At 52.5% G+C, this 17781-nt stretch overlaps 8 protein-coding genes across 8 annotated transcripts; 5 read left to right on the top strand and 3 right to left on the bottom strand.

Moving 5' to 3' along the window:
- Positions 1–125: 125 nt before the first annotated feature.
- Positions 126–2060, top strand: SEPMUDRAFT_150621 (uncharacterized protein). The gene has a single exon (XM_016906293.1). It carries the CDS (start codon positions 253–255, stop codon positions 1528–1530), a length of 1278 nt encoding a protein of 425 aa, XP_016758669.1. The 5' UTR covers positions 126–252; the 3' UTR covers positions 1531–2060.
- A 1454-nt stretch (positions 2061–3514) lies between these two features.
- On the bottom strand, positions 3515–5334 carry SEPMUDRAFT_157740 (uncharacterized protein; the record flags this gene model as incomplete). The annotated part of the gene is made up of 3 exons (XM_016907749.1): positions 3515–4049; positions 4101–5091; positions 5204–5334. 3 exons carry the CDS (start codon positions 5332–5334, stop codon positions 3645–3647), a joined length of 1527 nt encoding a protein of 508 aa, XP_016758668.1. The 3' UTR covers positions 3515–3644.
- Positions 5335–5361: 27 nt separating this feature from the next.
- On the top strand, positions 5362–7381 carry SEPMUDRAFT_165217 (uncharacterized protein). The gene has a single exon (XM_016908158.1). The coding sequence runs from the start codon at positions 5763–5765 to the stop codon at positions 6192–6194; it is 432 nt and encodes a 143-aa protein (XP_016758666.1). The 5' UTR covers positions 5362–5762; the 3' UTR covers positions 6195–7381.
- SEPMUDRAFT_143208 (uncharacterized protein) lies at positions 6604–7002 on the top strand (the record flags this gene model as incomplete). The annotated part of the gene is made up of 1 exon (XM_016903033.1): positions 6604–7002. One exon carries the CDS (start codon positions 6604–6606, stop codon positions 7000–7002), a length of 399 nt encoding a protein of 132 aa, XP_016758667.1.
- Positions 7382–7474: 93 nt separating the features above from the next.
- Positions 7475–8883, top strand: SEPMUDRAFT_150620 (uncharacterized protein). Its single transcript, XM_016906292.1, has one exon. The coding sequence runs from the start codon at positions 7988–7990 to the stop codon at positions 8450–8452; it is 465 nt and encodes a 154-aa protein (XP_016758665.1). The 5' UTR covers positions 7475–7987; the 3' UTR covers positions 8453–8883.
- Positions 8884–10236: 1353 nt separating this feature from the next.
- Positions 10237–11205, bottom strand: SEPMUDRAFT_49530 (aquaporin-1; the record flags this gene model as incomplete). The annotated part of the gene is made up of 4 exons (XM_016909119.1): positions 10237–10394; positions 10454–10670; positions 10729–10918; positions 10973–11205. The coding sequence occupies 4 exons, from the start codon at positions 11203–11205 to the stop codon at positions 10237–10239; spliced, it is 798 nt and encodes a 265-aa protein (XP_016758664.1).
- A 2477-nt stretch (positions 11206–13682) lies between these two features.
- On the top strand, positions 13683–14574 carry SEPMUDRAFT_69755 (aldo-keto reductase; the record flags this gene model as incomplete). Its single annotated transcript, XM_016909875.1, has 1 exon — positions 13683–14574. Exon 1 carries the CDS (start codon positions 13696–13698, stop codon positions 14572–14574), a length of 879 nt encoding a protein of 292 aa, XP_016758663.1. The 5' UTR covers positions 13683–13695.
- Positions 14575–14576: 2 nt separating this feature from the next.
- On the bottom strand, positions 14577–17313 carry SEPMUDRAFT_150616 (LAG1-domain-containing protein). The gene has a single exon (XM_016906291.1). The coding sequence runs from the start codon at positions 16786–16788 to the stop codon at positions 15214–15216; it is 1575 nt and encodes a 524-aa protein (XP_016758662.1). The 5' UTR covers positions 16789–17313; the 3' UTR covers positions 14577–15213.
- Positions 17314–17781: the final 468 nt, after the last annotated feature.

Raw genomic sequence — 17781 nt, 5'->3', positions numbered from 1 at the left:
ACTTATGCATACCTGACTAAGCGATGTTATATATTACCTTATTTTCATCTTGATTCTTGAATCTTAGATGGCAAAATCACCTTTTTGCTCTCTTTTATAATAGTACTACCTACCTACTGAGATAACGCAGCGGGGCGCATCGCGAAACATTATACTATCTCCCGCGTGTTTACATCCCCACACATTGCTCACGTCCACGCTCCTTACCGCCAGCGTTGCGAACTTTGGCCTCATGGGGCGTACGTTCATCTAATGAGCACACAGGAGACTAAGCCAAGAATTTCCCTCTCAGAAGGCGCCCCCAGGAGCGCGAGCAGAGAAGATCATATCCGTCTGCCCAACTCTCGCCGTAGCGGGTCTTCTGGGAAGAAGCGTAGGCGCCACGACGACGAGCAGGCACTGGAGCAGTCACAAGAGCCTTGCTGCAAACGCAAGAAAGAAGAGTCCGAACAAGGGCAGGAGCCGGACTCAAATTGTCGCAAGGATGGCGCAGAAAAACAAGATCCTGTTCAATATTGGGCAAGGACGGGCGAGTGGCCGAAAGACTTTGGCCAACTGAGCGAACCCGAGAGCGATGGATCAAATAAGAGGCGTCGGTCTAGCACACCGAGTTATTTGAGGCGAGCAAGAGACACGGCTGCGTACGAGGCAGAACTCCAACGCTACGGTATAGTATTCGACAATTTGACCACCAAGGACTTAGTCACTGCCGAGAGTAAGGCTATGTGTCAAGCCTTATTAAGTGTGGACGATCTCGCTCCCGCCTACAACTTTTGCTCCGAGGACATGTATATCAGAATTTTCGAACGAGCGAGCAAATGCAACGAAGAAAGGGTTCGCCGCGACCTCACCCCTCACATTGTGCCTTCCGCAGAGCTCTTGTATATACTGGACCAGGTGAACACACTGGAAAACGTCAAGGAGGAGATGTCTGCGGATTGGAACAGATGCAGTCTGCTCGGCGGTACTCAGCCAAGGCCAGACTATGCGTACGGCTTGTCATCGGCTACTTTCAATGAAGAAGAACGTCAAAATTGGAGAACTACACCAATATCAACAACCCTACCAAGTTCACGGAGTCCATGTACTTCCCATTCCTCCTGTGCGAGTCGAAATGCGGAAAGAAGAATATCAATGATGCAGACCGACAAAACGTACACAGTGCCAGCATCGCCGTCAACGCGATCGTTCAGCTGTGCCGCGCTGCCGGAGAACAAACAGCTCAAAGCCTCAGCGGCCACATCCTCGTCTTCAGCGTCTCCCACGATAATGAGAGGGTCAAGATATACGGACACTTTCCCATCATCCGAGAAGGTCGCACCACGTTCCATCGATATTATTTTCACGACTACAGTCTCGACGGTGACTTCGGCCGAAACAGGAACACGGGCTCAAATTTCACACGAGCTGTCTACCGCGATTTCTATCCCTTGCATCTGCGAAGGATACAGCAGGCAATTGCGCGTCTGCCAGATCCACCAACATACATGGTCTCCGATGTTAGTGTTGGTGAAGGTGAGACGCAAGTGAGCGAACAGTACTCGCAAGAGAGGGACTCATCACCCAGACCACCGCTTCGCCGAGCCAAAAGCCGGGGAAGCCAGGGAGAGTTGACATTGATGAAACAACAGATGGCGAAAGTCGAACAAATGTACAAGGCTCAGCTCGAGCAGCAGCGGGAACAGATGGAGCAGCAGAAAGAAGAGATTCGGAAGCAGATGGAGCAGCAGAAAGAGGAGAGTCGGAAGCAGATGGCTCTCCTGGAGAAATTACTAGATCAAAGGCATGGATAGACGAATGGTGCTCTCGCATTGAAGACGTTACACAGCCAGCTCGGGACGTATATCGCCAGCGTGGAGCGAAGTTTATCCACGAACCTATCACGGATCATTCTGTAAATCAAGAAACCATGCGAATTGCCAATGATCCTCCTAGCAGTCATCACTATCTTCTACGTTCGAGAACGACAACGTCTGGAGGCTGCAGTCCTGGGTACTGAATCCTCATCTCCACGTATACGGGCATGTCCCACGGGAGCTTTTGCACATCGAATAGGTACCTACGCAAGGAACAAACAGCTAAAGTACGCTCTTTCACGATATCATATGGTGTGTCGAAGCCAGTATAGATAGACCTTTGCCTACTGCCACCTTGCGTTCTGTTGTTCTGTTCACTCAGTGCCCCACGTCTAACGTCCAACACTGCTCTATGAGGTAGGTGGAGGTACGCTGAGACGGGCGCCGCATTCTTACGTTCCACCCACGGGGCTCCATTGATAGCCCACAGTTCCGCTACAGCGGTCGGTTGGTCGTATTGCCTGCGTAAGGTATCCGCAAATACCCTATAATCTGACTGTTTTCATCTCACCTCAAAACGCACGCTAGAGCGATATACCGGACACGAGCAGATTTCCCTCTTTTTTTTTAAAAGCGATACTTTCTATTTCGGATTGTGCTAGATTGCGGAAAGAGTTTTTATTCTGAGCGGCTTCGTTCGAGACTAAATGCGACGCGGATAAGTCTGGCGACTCGGTGGGTAGCGTGGAGAGGAAGGTACTGAATTATATGATGCTGCTTGCTTGGCTTTTTTGTTTGGTTGATTAGCGATGGTGGTGGTGGTGGTGGTGGATGGCGGGGAATGGGAGGGGAGGATGGTGGAGGTGCGAAGGGTTGGAGAATGGATGAATGAATGAATGAATAGGGAAGTTGGTACGATGTATTGTTGAAAGTATAAGGTGATTGATTGATTGATGATAATAATGCATAAAAAGAGTAGAAAATCACTTCCTCCCTCCCTCCCTCCCTATACTTTCAAAGAAATGTACAAGAAAAAAGGAAATCAAAGAATCGCAGTCGGTAATCTATCAATCTACTGCTTGAGACATCTCTCCCATCTCCTCTCCGTCTACTTACTCACTCTCCTCCTCTTTCTTCAGCTAGCTAGCTAGCTATACTATTCTTCCTCAAAACATCTCATATATACCACATCTCTCTTCTCTCTTCTCTTCTCTTCTCTTCTCTCTCTCTCTCTCTCTCTCTTCTCTTCTCTTCTCTTCTCTCTTTTCTTCTCCCCCAAACCCCCCTCTTTCCCCTCTTCTTCACCCCTATCCTTCATTACAAGCATAGTCAGTGATTAATTTTCAGGAGAAGCGGAAGCGGAAGCGGAAGCGGAAGCGGAAGCGAGAGCGGGATTGGGAAATGGAAAAGGGAAGTCTTTGTATTATCTTTTTCTTTTCGTTTTCTTTCTCTTCTTCTTTTTCGTTTATTTCTAGTATTGGATATATGGATAGGCGGAGAGCAGAATTGCGGTATTTATGCAGGTAGGTAGGTCTTATTAGGTAGGATCAGGGGGACTAGATGTTGGTGAAAGTCGATTTGGGTTTTTGTTTCCCTTTTTTTCCTGTGTTTTCTTTTTCGTCAGTAATACTTTTGCATTCTGCCTACTGCCTCAGCAACTGTAGCTTTACACCTGGGTCATGAAGTAGATCGAGAGAAAAATTGAATACAGTGACTCTGTGCCATTGGGGTATGTCAGGCTATGAAACCACTCTCATTCCTGCTCTCGCAGTCTGTCTCTGCACGCTGCCACACCATGCTTATTATATACTGGCTATTGCAGCCGGTTGAGCGCGTCATCGAGTCTTTCTACTCGTCCGTGTCATTGCCCTCCGAATCGGAACTGGCAGCGTCGTCGGCAGCAGTGCCTTTGAGATCGAAGATAGGAGACTCTGAACGGAAAGGTGTAGCGTCCGCAGTATCCATATCAACGTCGTCATCTTCGGCAATTTTTGAAGACGGCTCGATGAAGCCGCCCATGTTTGGACCCTCTTCGTCATCTTCGGAATCGACAGTTTCGAACGGCGAACCTTCGACGAACAAACCCTGGGTATCCTCATCGACGCCATTGCTCTCGTCTTCGTCCGAGGAGTCGTGGATCGGCTCCAGCGTCACGTTGTCCCACGGATAGTCGTCAGAGTGCACGTTGGCATGGAGAAAATGGGCGACGGGGTACAAGGAAAGATCGAGAGCAGAATTGCTCTTCTTCAGCGGCTAAAAATTGTCAGCAGGTTGTTGTGACGGTGACATCAAGAGCAGACTTACCAGGATCCATTGTTTGACTTCCATTTTGACCTCCGCAAGGCGATGTTCGACGCAGGCCATCCCTTTGCCAGTCATCGGAAACCGTGCGTGAAAGCTGCGTTGCAGCATCTTGCGGTCAAGGTATTTGTCTCCCCCCTCGCAGATCACATTGCACCACGCCCAGCCACAGTCATGTGCTTGATGGGTGTTGTCGGCCGCCATCATGTCGCAGACCCAGTGTCGGAAGATGGTCACAGCAATCCACATCATGATATCGTTGCCATACGAGGCACGAGAGACATTGTCCTTGTCGCCAGGCTTGAACTCACGTAGGAGCATTGCAGGGTAATACGAAGCCAGGTATCGTGAGGAATCGCTCACAGATTTCTTGATCCACTCCCCCTTGCGTGTCAAAATCTTGACAACTTCGGGCGCGAGCGTGCCATCACTCATGGCGACCTTGGTGCGTGGCTGGGAGTACTGGCCGGCTGCGTGAACCATGGCCTCCTTGAAGATAGCACGTGACTTTACACGCGTAGCAAAACTCAGCCAGGCCGTCGGGTTGTCGGCAATGGCTTTGTACAGGCCCTGGCCAACGGCAAGCAAAGTGGCCTCGATGGGCTTGCAGACAATGCGGATGCAGTTGAGTTTTTCGGCCACAATGGTGGCTTGAAATGCATTGCCAAGCAGTTCGGCAAGGCCATCCTCCTGCGAGTCGCCCAGATTGATGGGCTGGTTATAGAAGGCCCCTAGGACCGCATCATATGCCATCAGAAGCGGTGGGATCCGCCGACCGTTCTCCAGCTCGAGGCCGATGCCTTGCGGTGCGCCGGCTGCCTGGCGCCCTTGCGCGTCCAGCGGAACGGGTTGGAAGACGTACAGCAAGTTGGACTCTTCCTCGTCTTCGACGGCAGGGTTGTCCACCAGGACAAGCTTGTGACGGATCACGACACCTTTGCGGTGAGCAGAGCTATTGAGCTGGGCTGCATTCTCTTCGCTCAATAAGTCTCTCCTACAAGCAGTCGCTCGAGCGTCAGCATGTCTTCTCAAATTCGCTTGTCTGCGACTTGATGCGCACGGGCGGAGGCTGGGGAGTGAAGAGAGCGCGCGAGGAGTGAACTTACATCACTGAAGATGAGTTTTTGAGCACACCGCTGTGCAGGCGATACTGGCGGGAGCCAGTGAGGACGACCCTGACGTCCCCGTCAGCGAAGTCTGGGAATGAATGGCCCGAAGGCTCAGGTTGTGGTGCCATTGCACCAGTGGTGCGATGGTGGGGGTGGTGGGGGTGGTGGTGTTGTTGTTGTGGTGAGGGGAGGAGGGAGAGGAAGTGAGTAAGAAAGGAAGAGGAAAGGTAAGAAAGAAAGAAGTGATATGGAGGGTTGCGAATTGGAAAGCTTGGCGTGTGGCTGGGAGTGCCCACTTATGATCATCAGCAAACAATTCACTCGCGCTGTACGTAATCACCCGACAACTCGTCACTCGTGACAACACGTACTCGAGGTGCAAGGCCGAAGCTCTGATGTGAAGGGAGACGGCAAATTCCGACATAATGGAGCCTGGATGGTATAGTTGAGATGTAATGATTATAGGGAGACCTCATTCGCGTGCAACGGACGTGGCGGACTCAGTGCTCGCTGACCACCAGCAGGGGCGCATGGCTTAGCATGGATTGAAGCAGGTATGCGACCACTTCAGACCGTCCGGTGGCCTCAAGACTGCAGGCTATCGTTGACGCAGAACAAATACTCCCCCTGGCTCCTGAGCACACGGAAGCGCAGCAGGTCTGCACGCCAGCGTCGTGACAGAGAGTGCATTGATACACGATCTTGTGTCGAAGGATCCTCAAGGAAGAGGATCTCATGTACGGCGAGGCCCTGGATCGATAACTGCACGAGGCACAATAGAGTAGGGAGTGGCTTCACATCGTGCTCTGCAAGAACAGCCCCTGAGGGCGTTGGTGAGCTGGCAGTAGCAGTCCCGGAAAGAAGGCTTCAGGGGTCTTCCGAACACACATGGCACGAGCGAAGAGCCCACCAAACACTGGACATCTTTTTTTTGACGGCTAATAATGATGGGCGAGGGCAGAGAACACTCAGTACCAGTGCACGATGACGACGAGTTGGACCAGATGCTTCCATGAGAAGCTGCGGGTGCAGCCGGCGCTAGTGGCTGGCTGAGAGCGGAGGTATAAGTATGTTTCTCTCCCTCTCCTCCTCACCATCTTCTTTTTTCTCCTTGCTCAAATCCACACCGAGGTTGCTGCCTCCTGAACCAGCAACCTTGGGAGATAGCCTGGCTCTGCTGTGGTTTTCTCCTTGTCAGTGGGGGGTACCAGCCCCCTACTGGACCGGGTAAATTTTTGATTTCCACCTGCTTGCAGGCACTTTTTCATCACGTCGTTGCTCTTTGCAATGGTCTGTAGAAGAAGAAGAAGAAGAAGAAGAATGTCATCGAGCGTCGCGAGTGGCGCGTGCCGCCGTCCATCAGCCTCTGTTGTGGCTGCGGCTTCGTCTCGCCAGCCATGAATTGCTGCCTCTTGACAGCATCAGACAGCGATCTGAGAAGTCGCCCGTTTAGATTGTCAAGAGTGCGACTGTATCGCGTGTTGACCGTGAGACAGATGTTCCTAGGAGTGTTCGCGCCGCTCGGTGTTGAGCTGGTTATTCTGCTCACACACGATCACCGCCAGAACTACAAGCAGAACCACGAGAACGCTGACGATCTCACGGACCTTACACGTACCACGCGCTCGCTGGGGCGACGGTACAAAGAGGTAGTAAGAAGGAGAAGGAGGCGGAGGCGGAGGAGGCGAGCGAGCAGGAATCGCGAGGCTGCAGAATTTCGCAGACGGCGCCTTTCTCGCACAATCCCCCGACAATCAGCCCTCCCGGCTCATACAACACTCAGCCAGCGGTACTGACAGCAGCATGAATGATAAAGGAGTCCGATGTCAAGATTCAGTGACTCGACGGACTGGACAAGCGCAGTACAATGGGCGCGCACAAGAATCGACCTGACGCGCTTCTTCCTCTTGTCCTTCTCCTACGACAACCGAGTGGAGCTGCCCCACGGTGCGTGTCCTCGCACCTGGTTGTCGGCGCCTACAGTCATTCATCTCGTCTGCAAAAGTGATTCAATGGCAGCTGGATGACTCCGCCGGACACTCCCAATAGCTGCCGAGAGAGCGACACCTGACTTGATGATTTCATTCTCTTAGAGCACATGGATCAAGACACGATTGCAGTCGGGCAAGCAGAAGAGTGCTTCTGACACTAACGACACCACTGCAGGATTATGGCTGCTTCACGCAGGCGGCTTGACGAGCACAAGGACAAGCGCCATGGTGATGAGACGCGAGCAACAGCCGAAAGTCCAGCAGTATCCGTCGTCTTCGACTGCGCCCGCTCCCGCCAGTCGTCCACACAAATAGCACCAGGTTCCAAGCCTCGAGCGCTCACATCTCGGCATTTCTGACTTTCTCGAGGGCAATATGGCACAAAAGAGATCTGAGATATTGCCACAAGATTGAGTCGCTGGGACCTCGAAGATCTGAGGACGGTGAGACAAAAAGCGCCAGGTCTTAGTTGGGTACAAAGCAGGCGCATTGCACGGAAAAGCGTCTCGAGAGGTGGGAGGGCGTCTGACTGTGGCATCCCGCGCTATACGGATGCCGTCGCTGCGCGCCTGGATGGAGACAGTGACAAGAAGCTGGCACGGCCTGAACTCATTGCTCGACGGCAGTTTCATCCAAGTCATCCCAGTGGCGAGCCACGCTCGGAACGACTGGATCTTCCAGGCTATTCAAACCGAGAGGAGAGAGATGCGTTGGGAACCGCCATCCATATACGACCCAGCCCTCAGTCCGAGCACACCGACGTGTCTCCAACAGCGGGCAGCAAGCTTTCATGCAGTACTGCCGGGTAAGATATGAGCCCGGAGTCGATCCAAATGGAAAGGAGATTCATGGCAGGCCAGTTTACAAGCGTTCAGCGGATTCCATCTCTCCAAAAGTCCTTTCCATACGTCTCCAGGCGAAGATGGTACGCAAAAACGCCGTTTGGAACTGTACACCACGAACAGGAACAGCTTCTGCGCCTTCGTCCCCAGTAAAATACTTGTGTGTGTATGCTATGCTGAAGCTCCCACAAGTGCTGCAGTCAAGACCGCGGAAACCAAATTGCAGTGTACGCCGAATTCTCACTGCCGCCAGAATGGAGGCGTTGCGAAGAAGAACAGGGGGCTTATTGCAAGTACTCCCAACCAGACCCAATGACTGGTTCTTCTCGCCTTCGATCAAGTACAGCCGCAGTCTTCACCCAGCTCGGAGAGAGAGAGGCCAATACTCAGGAATCAGCCCATCTCCATCTTGAAATGCTTCGAAAGGTCGACGTCGCTGGGCTTCGCTTTGCACGTGATGAATGTGCCTAGGCTGGGGATTCCTCGCCGAGCATTAATTGTAGCATCTCTTGGGACCACCACGACATGCCGCGTCCTCGTCCCACAACAATTCAAGGCCGCAGAGAGCAATTCAACGCAGGTCAAAAGTGCGTGCAAACAGCAGCGAGAAGAAGATTCCCGTAAAGGTTTGTTGGGACAGCGCAGAAAGAAAGAGAAAGAGAGAGAAAAGAAAGAAAGGAACCTAGAAAGGAAGTGGAGGTATAACTTAGTAAGATATGACTAAACCACAAGGATCCTGACCTCTACCTTACCTCCTATACCACGGCATTCTACTCACTCACATCTCCTATTCTCATTCTACTAGTGCGGTGCCTGCATACTACACAGCTACAAGTCACTCGCGAGGAAGTAAGTAAGTACCTTCGAACCTTTGATAATAAGAAAAAGACAGATTTGCAATTCCTACACCAAGTACATTATTACATCCTTTGCCTACAACAATCCTACAGAGAAATTATGCTATTACAGAAAGAAACTATACCTACATGCCGTCGCCTTTGATAGAAGAGAAATTCCGATATTTTTACCTCCTATCATTATCACTATTATTATCCCTGCCTTATATTATCACCTACTACAACAAATTTGCGAACGGCTAGCTTTTTCCAATAGCGCAAATCTGTACCACTTATACTTCTTGTACATCATACCTGACCTTATATGCACTAGGTAACTTACCTTTATCTACCCTTACGATTACGAACGAAACGAACGAACAACCAGATGAAAGCGAAACAGTCAAAAGGTAGGTAGGCAAGAGAAAACGAAAAAACAAAACGAAACAGAAAAACTTCGGGTACGATTACGAATTTACGACTGATTGAGTGAATTAAGGACAAGCATACAAAGCATCAGGTACAAGCATACGACAATAAAAATAAGGTAAGGTCATTCAATTATTGACAAGGAGCGATTGCGGGTATACATACCTACTTGATCACTAAGGTAGGTAGTTACTTTTTTTCTCGTTGTCGTGGTGGCGGCAGTAGATCTGGTGGTCGGCGTCGTCATGATTGTTGTTGTTGTTGTTGTTATTATTGTTGTTACAGGTACCTTGTGGTCATCCGCACCTTATGGTTTTAGTATTAGTGATTAAGGTACCCTACCTTAGTAGAATGAGCACTGACCGACTCGCTGTTGGTTGTTGGTGTTGCTGTTGCGCATCTTACCTCCTACCTCATTCCTCTTTCGGCTTTCGGCTTTGTAGTCTGTCTTCCAGTCTGTCTTCCTGCTTCCATCAAAGTCAGTTGAAAAATCAAATCATTCTGTAAAGATACAAGAGCGCAGAATAAAAATTTCTCGATATAATTGTACAAAAATTTGCAATGCGAATTGCCATTTCCCATTTTCATTCCATTCCATACTATGCTGATGATACACTTCGCCCAAAACATCGCCTTCGCTCCCTCGTTGCGCCAGCACATTGATGCCAGTGAAGGCGGGTTAAGTGTATTCTAAACATCGGTGATAGTAGTAGTACCTCAAAGTACTACTATCGTACATCATGTAGTACCAATAGCGTACGACTTTGTAAAAACACTAATCATTAATTCATCATCTTCAAAGGGCCCGATCCCGCTTCTTCATAACTCCTGGGGGCGGAAGGGCATGATTTCTCATAAATCAGCGCCGACAACGTCCCACACGTAAATCAGCTCCCAGCGCCTTGATTTTTTTTGGTTCCATGCTCTTTTCTTTAAACCGTCTCTTTCTTCGGTGTCATCTCCTCGGCTTCTTCCGCGGCTTCCTCTTTACTCGCGGATTCTTGTCCCGGGTTCGCCATTTCGTACTCGAGCATCTTGATCACTCGGTAGAATGCCCATGCGATGCATGCGCCGACGCAAGGTCCGACCCCTGTGATGATTGTCAGTACAAAGTTCGTGAGAGGACGGCAGCATGAGGAATAGACTCACAGTAGATCCAGTGTTCCTCGTCCCAAATGCCAGAGATCACGCATGGTCCGAAAGATCGCGCCGGGTTAAGACTACCACCGGTGTAGTAGACTCCGATCAACTCTGCAATGAAGAGAGCGAGACCAATACCGACAGGTGCCATAAAGGTGGCTTTGTGCTTTTCGTTTGCCAGCATGTAGATGGTGAAGACGAGCTCGGCGGTGAGAATGGCTTCGATCTGCGCATCGTTAGAACATGTTGTGCGAAATGGGTATTCTGATGTCAAGGGGACGTACGAAGACTCCGCGTGCGATCGATGTGCCTTCTGACAAAGTGGTTCGCACGTTGAACGTCGTTGGAAACAGGACTGAGACCAAGAACGAGCCGAAAATTGCGCCGAGAAGTTGCGAGCAGATGAGGAGGATACCTCTCACGATGCCGACACCTTTGACGATGATCATGCCAAGAGTGACCGCAGGATTGAAACTGTCTCACGTTAGGATGTGCGCTTGTACTAGCGGTAGATTGATCAACACTTACAGTCCTCCAGAGATTCGGAAGAAAATCCACACATTGACCATCAAACTGAAGCCAAACGAGAGGGAGATGTACATCAACACAATCGGGCTGAAACCAGTGTTGGCATTCGTAGTCGATTGATTGGCGTTGTCACCGGCACCAATGTTGGCCACTTGGGTACCGGCAAAGGCGAAGAACAAGAACATGGTCGTACCCATGAACTCGCCAAGAGAAGCGACGAAATCTATCAACATGGTCAGCATCTAATCGCATCATCACATTTTCCGCAAGCTATTGGCGCACTTACGGGCTTTCGCAGATCTGTTCATCCACTCGGTAAATGGCAATCGCATGATGACTTCTGGTGGTGGACTCTTCGAGCTTTTCTCGCTGTACTGATATCTTCGGGCACGGTTGCGGAGAGGTCGTTCGTCGTCATCGTGGTCGTACTCGGACGGCTCATCGTCGTAGGGTGTGTAGCGCCGTCTTGGTGGTCCTGGAGGACCTCTGCCGCCTGCACTGCCAGCTTGCGATCGGTATTCATCAGACTCTCGCAACGAAGTCATGCGCCGATTGTAAGGTCGGTTGTAATATGCTGGATCCTCGCCCCAGTAGTCGCCTCCCATGCCCGGGTGCTGCGGTGGTGGGCGCACTGGCACGCCATACTCATATGGCGGACGTGGCCAGTATGGTCGGTCGTAGCCATAGTCGCCGGCTTCAGAAGGAGGAGGACCGTATCGCATAATTTGCTGGCGGGACGGGCGTCGTGTTGCCATGCCAGCTTGGCTTGCAATGTCATCGTTATCATAATCGTAGTCGAGGCGTGGAGGTTGGGAACCCTCCATTCTGGAAGTAATACTTTGGCCGCGGTCTCGTCCCGCAGTGCGTGGTCGGTTATCATTGCTTGTGACAGCGCCACCGATGGTAGCGGGTCCCCTAAAGCCTTTGACATCTTCTTGTGTGTTGTCATCTACCTGAGTGCTTTCCTCGTGGAGAGGAAGCTTGTCGGAAGGACTTTGAGGAAGTTCGGAAGGCGACGCCATGGCAGGTGTCGATGTTGAGTGTTCGGGAAGGGAACGCAGTGGATAGCTTCCCGGTGTGCTTGTTGTTGTTGGTTCGAGGTCTCCAAGTAGTTCTGATGATGCTCGATGTGAGAGCCCTGAGATGGTGCTGTGAAACATATGCAAGAGCGAGGCCTATAAGGTGTTGATGTGCAGTGCGAACCGAGAAGGAAGCGGAGTGGCACGAAAAAAAGTGGATGGCAGAGTGAAGGCTGGCTGCTGGCTGGAGTGCATTGAGGTTGAAAAACGAGCTCTGTGATTGTTTTGTGCAACAACCTGGCAGCACCTTATTCGATACTAGCCATTGTATACGTTGTTGTAATTTGGCTCGAACTCAGCAGTTTGGCGCAGCCTCGTGCATTGTGACATCGCTGGATATGTTCGATCTTGAGGCGGAGTTGGAGATCGAAGGGTCCTACCAGGGTCAAGCATGTGGTCGCCCAGCCCTGCAGCTTTTCTGGCGACATAAGTGCAGGGAAGTCCTCGTCACGATAAGATTTCAGCAGCTGGAAAGCGCAGCAATGACTCCGTGCCGACTGTCTGTGCCAGACATTTCCCAGTTTCGATTGCGACACGCGACGATATGACGACTATACGTCTCCACCAGCCGTACCTGGCTGGTTCGACAATGTAGGGACCTGTCAGAGGCTGAAAATAACGAGACTCCACTCCGGCTCTGTGCGGCAAACCTACCTGTTGTTGTTGGTGTTGTCTTCTAATTCTCTGCTGTGGCTGGCAGCGGGAGGGCATGTTCGCGGCGGTACAGTTCGAGAAGGCATTTTACCACCACCACAGCCAGTCTATCCTGGTCGCTTCGAGACGCTCGCCCAGCGCCGAACCGAGTTTGCGGTTGGTGCCAGCGCCAGCGCCAGCGCCAGCCCAGGCTGGGAAGTCAGTACAGCTAGCTAGGTACAGCTCGCTGCGACTATTACCTCCTGCTTTTTGCTGGAGCAGTCACGTATAGGCCGTCACGACTACTCCGGGGCGAACCGTATGCGAAGAGAGCTGTGCTTGGCATGTGTGGTGCCGGAAGAGGAGGCTCAGACGACTAATGGCTGAAACGCATGCCGCAGATTGCAGCGGATGCGACAGCGATGGAACTAGTAGTTCACATAAGGTATAAGGTACAGAGCATCTTTCCACGACTCGGCTCGTTTCGCACCGGTCACGACTCGCGCAGGTCCTGGTCCACGAATAGCACAGGCGCCGCTGTCGTCGTCGTCGGGGCGATCGTCGCTGTCGCTGTCGCCGTCGCCCAAGCGCACAGTGGAGTGGGTTGGCGGCCGGCGCCACCAGCGTCCAGCAGGTACCGTACCTGCATTGGGCTCAGACCATAACAGAGGAGGCGGGAGGGTTCGCGGTGGTGGAGAGTGGTGGAGGGTGCGCGCCAGTGCCGGTGCCAGTGCGCAGTGCGGCAGTGGTGGAGGGAGGTGAGTAGGTAATTCCCGTACGGCATCAGGTGATGGGCTTTCTCCCTTGGTGATGTCCGATGTTCCGATGTCTGGGTAAAGTCGGGGTCGGAGATGTCAGGCCGGCCTAAGGCAGATCTCTCTCTCGTCTCGTCTCGTCTCGTCTCGGCGACAGGGGCCATGCATTTGCGAGGCAACACCAGGCACACATCCCAGTGCACATGACATCAATGACCTCGTTCTCCCTCCCGTCTCTTCTCTGCAGGAGGTCAACATGAAGACACTGCCCAGCCTCCTCTACGGCACGGCCTGGAAACAGGATCGCACACAGCATCTCGTGAAGCAAGCCCTCCTTCGGGGTTTCCGCGCTATCGATACTGCCGCCCAGCCCAAGCACTACCAGGAGCATCTCGTGGGCGCTGGCATTCGTGAGGCTCTGCACTATAGTAATGGCCGTATCCGCCGCGAAGACGTCTACATCCAAACCAAGTACACGTCGGTCCACGGCCAGGATCTGACGAAGCCGCTTCCGTACGATCCAGCGGACAGCATCACCGCGCAGGTTCATGCCTCTGTAGCATCGTCCCTGCACAACCTCCGACACAGCGACGAGGGGGGAGACAAACCTAATTATCTCGACTGTTTGGTCCTCCACTCGCCCTTCCCAACCACCGCGCAGACGTTGGAGGCATGGCAGGCCATGGAGAGTCATGTCCCCCTCGAGGTACGCACCTTGGGCCTCTCCAACTGCGATGATGTACACGTGCTCCACGCCTTGTGGGAGGCTGCAACTGTCAAGCCATCGGTGCTGCAGAACAGGTTCTACCCAGGATCGGGCTATGACGGCAGCGTTAGACACTTCTGCCAGAGCAAGGGGATCGTGTATCAGAGCTTTTGGACGCTCACCGCGAATCCGCACCTCCTCCACTCGTCACCTGTCGCTGCCGTGGGAGCTCTCGCCCAAGTTAGCAACGAGGTCGCCCTCTACAGTTTAGTGCTGGGTCTCGGACACGTCCAGGTCTTGTGTGGCACCACGAATCCAGATCGTATGCAAGAGGATCTGACAGGCATTACGAAGGTGCAGTCGTGGAGTGCTGCCCACGCGGAGCAATGGAACCACGCTGTGCTCTCGTTTGACTCGTTGCTGAAGTAGGCCCGCCCACACACACACACACACACACATTTCATCAGCTCAGCTGCTACCACTACTATTACTACTTACTACCTACCTACTTCGTTGTCCGCATGACAAAAAGAACGTGTGGGAAAAGAGAGAAGTATCACATCCCACTCTCGTCCCAGCACGCATTCCTCGACTTCCATGATTGACAATGACAGCGCGTACGAATGAGACACCATCGTCCAAGCAAGTACCGCATGGACATAATACTCTAGATCGCATACAACGCACTGTCATGAGAGTGAAGAGCCCCTTCAAGATGAACATGAGCGCATCATGCATGTCCTTGCGCCAACAGTTGAGAAATAACGGAGTGAGAGGTGGAGCTGGAAAGCACAACGGACGGAAGTGGTCCGATGAAGACAGAACACGGTCGAAACAGTCTCCATGCGCGCGCAACGTCAGCCGGCGTCGAGTACAATGTCACTTCAAACATGAGAAGACATTCCAAGACGAATCATGGTAATGGTGGGCGACAGAGAATGAGATAATGCTCATGATTCAAGTATATTTCTTCTCCAACGAAAGCTTTTTGGGCGCTGCCTAGTTTATACTCACCCCCCGTCCGACGGAGTCTCAAGAGGCGACTTTTTTTTGCCTTCTTCGTCATTGCTAACGCAACCCAGCACTGGCTGGTCGCGGACTGGTACTTCCGTTTCGTGCTTCTCTCTCGCGAGCCAGTTGTTCCTCGCTCAGGCAGCCGATCCTGTTGAGTATCTCCTTGTGCTCGCCCAGCTTGAGACCACTCGAGATGCCTTTGGATTTGCGCTTGCCGTTCGCTGCCACTTTGCGCGATGGCCAACTGTGCTCCTCGGTCGTCGTCTCGACTTCGATGAAACGTGGCTTGTCAGCATCAATGGGCACACCACGGTCCGAATGATGTGGTGGGATGGGATCCACATCTTCATCTTCTCCCTCGTCGTCGCTGCGCGTGTCATCGGCACCTTGTCCTCGAATGACACGGATCACAACTTTCATAATCATCACGAGCCACGCCAGCGTGATGACTTGTAGTGCTGCGAGTAGACCGAGAAAAGACCATCTGATGTTACCATTGAACGCAAACGTCTTCGCGTGAGGTCTCAACATTGGTTGCAACAGGTTCTCCAAGACGACGTTGCCTCCGTCTGGGCTCAAGCGTTGACCGGTGATGGTGGAGTACACACCATACGGCATGGTCACCACATTGACATGCGCGTAGATGCTCCAGCAGATCGCAACATAGCAGACGTGTCGTGCTGCGATCCACGTCACGACGAAAATTCCGAATGTACAATCACAGGCCGTCTGCATATTCATGTACCGCAATATCTTGGCGAGCGGAAGAATCAGATCCACCACGTCCATGCACACCAAGAACGCGTTGCCTACACGCCATTGCCGGTAGCCATAGCTGCCTCCAATCAGACCAACAGTCACAAAGTGGTGCGTCAGCATTTGATAGTGATCTTTGCGTCGCTCCTCCAGGTGAATGACGACAATCTGCTGAATCCAGAAGGCAAACTGCGTCAGATAGTACATTTTGATGCTGGCAGGCATGAGCAGCCGGGGGAAATCTCGCCAGAGTGAAATCAGAAGCTCGTTTGCGGTTGTGATGCCGCTGGGAGTGTCCTTGACGAAGACTGCCAGTCCCCAGAACCAATAGACGGCATAGTACACAAGCATGTAGGCCTGCTCCGCGAATCGCACGCGTCCCTTTCGTCGTCCAATGCCGCATGCAGCCGCTGTGGGCATCAAAACATAATCCAACATGAATGCTCGAAATCCCGTGAAATAGATGACAAAGCTTGCGACCAGGTACATGTCCCGCAGACCCTGGCCGTACTGGCCTGGCACCTCGGTTGCGTAGGACAGCATGAAGCAAGCTTTGATGTTATCTCGCAGAGAAGGAAAGAGCATGTAAGTCATGCCCAAGAGCAGCACGAAGTTGAGAGACAGACCGAGTTGATGCTCCATGACGGCCTTTCTGAGCGCGCTCCCGAGGCTCTCGTTGTCCGGAACTGGAGTCCACGTCTTTCGGCGCTTGGATGCGGAAGATGCCAAGTCACCGGGGCTGGCGCACACGGACACATCATCGATATTCCAGCCATTCTGCGAGGGCGCAGTTGTGTGATTGTGGTTGTGGTTGAGCTCGGCGTATGAGCCATACAGCGTGGAGGTGCCAGCCTCCAATGGTCGCGACATCATTCTCGGTTCGGGCGGTCGAAGATCGGTCGGGCAGCAGTGGGAGGAGGAGGAGGAGGAGCGGTGGTAGGGTTCGAGGGACAAGAGGGATGGCGTGGCGGGGAAGAGGTGTCAACGAAAGTCAATGGGCGAGATGCTCGTTCGGCGGGTGTTCTCTCGCAGCGAAGCCGTCTGGCTGGTGTCCCGCCTTCAGTGCTTGGGGGGAAGCTGTTGGTGCTGGGCTCAGAGGGCGAGTCGGACTCATGAGAGGTGGCGGAAGGACATGGCGAAGGTGGGCTGAGCTGATTGAGTGGATGTAGCTGGAAGGTACCTGTAGCGATGGTCGCCCGACCAGAAGAGGGAGTGCGACGAGTGTCAATGAGTGGTCAATCCACTCCCGACCGCTTTTCTCGTTCCTGCCTTTTCGGCGTCGCTTCGCTTCGCTTCTCCACATTATTCTACCTCCGTACAGAATTCAGCAGAGACCCCTGCCAACTCCGACGGCTCGTCCCTTGCACAGCGATCCGCTGACTGGCGCGGACAATTTTCTACCTACCACAGCTAGGAGGTACCTTCTAGTGCGAGACACGACAACGGCGCGCCGCTTGCTTCACTTGGACTTCACTTTGGCTTCATTTGGATCTTGTATATGCACTCACCGCTCCCAAGGGTGAAGACGTGTTTCTCAGCAGTGTACGATACCTACCTAATACTGTGCATGCGCTGTGCGGACTCTCGCACTCTGTGTTGATACATGTCTACATGTAATTCATGGCCGCACTGCTGAGTGGCCACTGCGATGCATCTGCAGGCGCTGCAGCAAGAAGCCGTTGCCATGGGAAACTGCATCTGGCAACAGGAGAAAGGCAGTGCTCGAAGAGGCACATAACAGTAGGTATCGCTGTGTAGCTGCTGGCAGTGGCATGAACCGCTGATATGCTTCGAGAGGGCATGGGAGAGAGAGAGGGAGAGAGAGAGAGAGAGGAGGAAGAGAGGAACAGGAGGAGAGAGAGAGGC

The sequence above is a fragment of the Sphaerulina musiva genome (genome assembly GCF_000320565.1).
Source record: "Sphaerulina musiva SO2202 unplaced genomic scaffold SEPMUscaffold_8, whole genome shotgun sequence".
NCBI classification, from domain to species: domain Eukaryota; kingdom Fungi; phylum Ascomycota; class Dothideomycetes; order Mycosphaerellales; family Mycosphaerellaceae; genus Sphaerulina; species Sphaerulina musiva.
Note: the sequence above shows the minus strand (reverse complement) of the source record. Positions and strands in the feature narration are given on the sequence as shown.

Coding starts and splice junctions, on each gene's coding strand:
- SEPMUDRAFT_150621 (XM_016906293.1), top strand. CDS start 253: ATGAGCACACAGGAGACTAAGCCAAGAATTTCCCTCTCAGAAGGCGCC.
- SEPMUDRAFT_150620 (XM_016906292.1), top strand. CDS start 7,988: ATGCAGTACTGCCGGGTAAGATATGAGCCCGGAGTCGATCCAAATGGA.
- SEPMUDRAFT_150616 (XM_016906291.1), bottom strand. CDS start 16,788: ATGATGTCGCGACCATTGGAGGCTGGCACCTCCACGCTGTATGGCTCA.
- SEPMUDRAFT_165217 (XM_016908158.1), top strand. CDS start 5,763: ATGCGACCACTTCAGACCGTCCGGTGGCCTCAAGACTGCAGGCTATCG.